Raw genomic sequence first — 3970 nt, 5'->3', positions numbered from 1 at the left:
GGGATTTTGTATTAACCTATATTGGATAATTAATATGGTTGTTTGATGAATATTAATCGAATTATGTTTTATAAGAAAATTGAAAATTTTGTTTTGAAATTTACGGTGTTACAATTCATGTGGTTATCCCATCCGAGATCCCTCATATTTTGCAAAACTCCTTTAGTCACCGAAACAAGTCTCATAGCACTAACAATGTCTTGATCTTTTCTTTGTAAAGGAAGAGACAAATCATTAGTGTATCCAAGTATAGTAGACATTAGTTGCGCCATAAAGATAAAATCAAATGACTCTAGTGAGTACAAAATACCTTGGGCTTTTGCTTTATCATCTGAATTTGAACGATTCTTTCCGATCTTCACAAGTACTTCAACAATTGTAAGGAACAAGCTGATCACATTTAAAATAGTTTTGTAGTGAGATCCTCAACGGGTTTCGTCGGGTCTCTTCAAACCAAGTTCTTGATTTAACCCTGTTCCTGTTTTAATTTCACCCATTTCTAATGCTTGAGCTATGTTTTGAGCTTGAATTTATCGAATCATCTCTCTCCTCTTACAAGAAACTCCAATAACATTTAACAATGTTGTAAGTATATCAAAAAGCCAAGCACAATCAATATTCTTTTTAGCCATTGCGACGAGTGTTAGTTGAAGCTGATGAGCAAAACAATGAACATAGTAAGCACTAGGAGTTTCAGCAAGAATTAAAGTCTTTAGGCCATTTATCTCACCCTTCATGTTGCTAGCCCCATCATATCCTTGTCCTCTAATCATAGATGGACTTAAAGAATGTTCAACAAGTAAACTAATAATTGCATTTTTCAGAGTCAATGCAGTGGTGTCTCTAACATGAACAAGTCCAAGAAAACTCTCAACTATTCTTCCTGTATTTCGTTCGACATAACGCAAACAAAGAGCTAGTTGTTCCTTTTGGGACACGTCACTTGACTCATCAGCCAAGATAGCAAAGTAGTCATCACCGACATTATGTATAATTCGCTTAGTCGTTTCTTTAGCACAACAATTAATAATTTCTTTTTGAATCGTGGGAGATGTTAATTGGCAATTACCTGGAGCATTTTCAAGTATGACATTTGACATGTCTTCATTATGTGTTTTTAGCCACTTCAAAAGTTCAAGAAAATTTCCTCTGTTAAGAGATTCCTCATTTTCTCTATGCCCACGACATGCCAATCCTTGTCGTAAGAGATAAGATAAACAAGAAATTGAAGCTTTCAATCGAATTTTGTATGCACTTTGAATCGCTTCATTTGCATTACCAAAAGCAACATGTATTGATTTCTTTTTACCATCTCTTAAATTCACAAATTTCTCATAAGCAAGGTTGTGAGCACTTTTAAGTCCACCAACATGTTTTTGGAATCTATCTGGTTTATTCCATGACCGAAATCCGCTATTGACAAATGCATCTCCACCTACATTAGCTTCAACTTCATTCTTAAACAAGTAACAAACAAAACAAAAGGCTGCATCTTTGTAAATACTATATTCAAGCCAATCCCGTTTTTTATACCAAGAAATGCTAAACCGACGTGGACCTCCAATGTCTCTTGTAGGAAAGGCATAAGTTTTTGGTTGACAAGGTTTTTTAAGAATGTATGCTCTCCTAACAACATTTCGTTGATTTGGAGGATAATCCATAATGTTTTTTCTTTTTCCTGGATCATGAGGAAGAAGTTCAACATCATAAACTAATTCATCATCCTCTAATGATGCAATACTAGCATTTGAACCACCCAAATCTGAATCAATTGGTGGAGAACATTGAGTGTCTTGAAATTTCATCTTTTTTAACATAAATTGTCGAAGATCGGGTTGTTTTCCCTTCAATTTTTTTGATATGGGTGGATTACTCATTATTTTAAACAAACCCTAACATATAAAATTAAGAAAATCAATATTCAATAAGCAATAATCAATAACAGAAACATTTATGACACAAATTAAATTATTAAAATCATATTCATAAATATAATTTTCTGAAAGCATAAATCAGAAAATAATTTTAAAAGACATCAGAAGCGAAAACATACCTGATGTAAATGTCGATCTATCTTAGTTTGTTACGAACTTGCGATGAATGATTTGCACATGCCGGCAAGGGTATGAAACGTCAAATTAATAAAATTGCAACATCAAATTGGAATGCAAGTTATGAGGCAGATAAGGCCCACAATAAAGTAACTATTATTTTATGAAATTGAAGCGGGCATCTTTTTGGGCTCAATTACATGTGGATTTAAATATATAATCAATAGATATAGTTTTTATGAGTTTTGTAGTTATTTATGAGTTTTGTAGTTATTTATTCCCTATCTAAAATCTAAATATGTTACAAACATTTTCGCTGGGGCACGGGGGTACAATAACAAAGCATGTTTATAAAAAAAAATTATGTATATATAATTTTTTTTTGGGGGATGTTGCAGTACCCCCGACGCACCAGCTGGCTCCGCCACTGCCATATAACATCAAAACATCATCATAGCCCCATTTTTCACGCAACCATCTTGTCCATTTCAGCTCATGTTCTGAGAAGTAATAACTGACATCGAGCCTCCTCCTAAAATTCATCGTCACGAGTTTATTTACCCATTTGATTAATGATACAGTTCAGAAACGTGCCCTATTCATCATAATTTTTTTGAGGCCAACAGATCGAAATTTGAAGAGAAATGGTGACATGCACTTGGATTCAAGAAGAACGGAAGGGATCGAGTAATCTGATATCTTCGTTGGGAAACTTGAGCAAACACCAAGAACACAAGCAAACACATCAATTGTGAGGCTTTCATATTTGATTTTTTTTTAGAGAAAAGAGACATAGGCACGTACGCACAAACAACCTGGTTCATCATTCTTTCTTATGTAGTAGTTTATTGATTTTGCTTTTAAGGTCTTAATCACCTTTTTCTACATTAGATTAATTTTATTTCATTGCTTTTGTTTTTATTTTTTGGTAATGCCACTGTCATTTCCAATTAAATTTTGGAGGAGTCAACAATTCACAATTCCAATGGAAGGGTCAAATTATTCTTTGGTTGTTGGCTTCCTTGAAGTTGTTTGGTTTATAGTTTTTTGCCACGCGTAAAGCTCCCAAAGATCATAACTTTGTTGGTTTGGTGCTGTTAGGTTGCTTTTGTTTTAGAAATGTCATTTTTGTTTGGTGGTTGCCAGCTTCCCGCTAGTTTGGTTCCGTTTACATTTCCTGATGCACACTTTTTGTTTTTTCTCGGTATTAGCCAGGCCCCCCTTGGTTTTGTGGTTTCCAATTAGGGATGCAAACGAGCCAAGCTACTCGCGAGCTACTCGGGATCGGCTTGTTAAAAGCTCAACTCGAAACCGGTTTTAAACGAGCCCAAGCCGAGCTTGAGCTTAATATTAAGCTCGTTTATTAAACGAGCTCGAGCTTGAGCCTATGTCACTAAGCTCGATTAGGCTCGCGAGCCTAAACGAGCCTTTATATAATATAATTTATTATTATTTTCATATATTAAAATAAAAACATATTTGGGAAATTATGGATTTCGGGTATTAGTAAACGAGCTTATTAACGAGCTTGAGTCAAGCTTAAGCTTATTTAGGCACATCAAACGACAAACGAGCCCAGCCCGAGCCGAGCTTGTATAATCCTTTATGAGCCCGAGCCGAGCTCAGTAAAAGAAAGCTCGAATCGAGCCGAGCCTGACCAGGCTCGGGCTTGGCTTGGCTCTTTTGCACTCCTATTTCCAATATATAAATTTTATCCCACTACTAGAAAAAACCCCTTTAATGACATGTACTGATTTACGATACGCAAAGTCGTATGACCTAAAACAATGTCATGTTGCCCAAAATTTGAAGGATTTAGGGCACGCATTTTTGCGTGTCTTAAAATTAAAGTCACAAAAAAAAAACCCAGGGCACCGCTCGTCAAAAGTGTGACGACTAAGTATGTCGTTTTATAATTT

The 3970-nt window shown here is 35.2% G+C and overlaps 1 protein-coding gene across 1 annotated transcript; it reads right to left on the bottom strand.

Annotated features, from left to right (window-relative positions):
* Positions 1-530: 530 nt before the first annotated feature.
* On the bottom strand, positions 531-1877 carry LOC145016382 (uncharacterized). The gene has a single exon (XM_078974715.1). The coding sequence runs from the start codon at positions 1875-1877 to the stop codon at positions 531-533; it is 1347 nt and encodes a 448-aa protein (XP_078830841.1).
* Between the last annotated feature and the right edge of the window lie 2093 nt (positions 1878-3970).

This window comes from Lactuca saligna, chromosome 9, assembly GCF_052625555.1.
Source record: "Lactuca saligna cultivar CGN05327 chromosome 9, ASM5262555v1, whole genome shotgun sequence".
NCBI lineage: Eukaryota > Viridiplantae > Streptophyta > Magnoliopsida > Asterales > Asteraceae > Lactuca > Lactuca saligna.
Note: the sequence above shows the minus strand (reverse complement) of the source record. Positions and strands in the feature narration are given on the sequence as shown.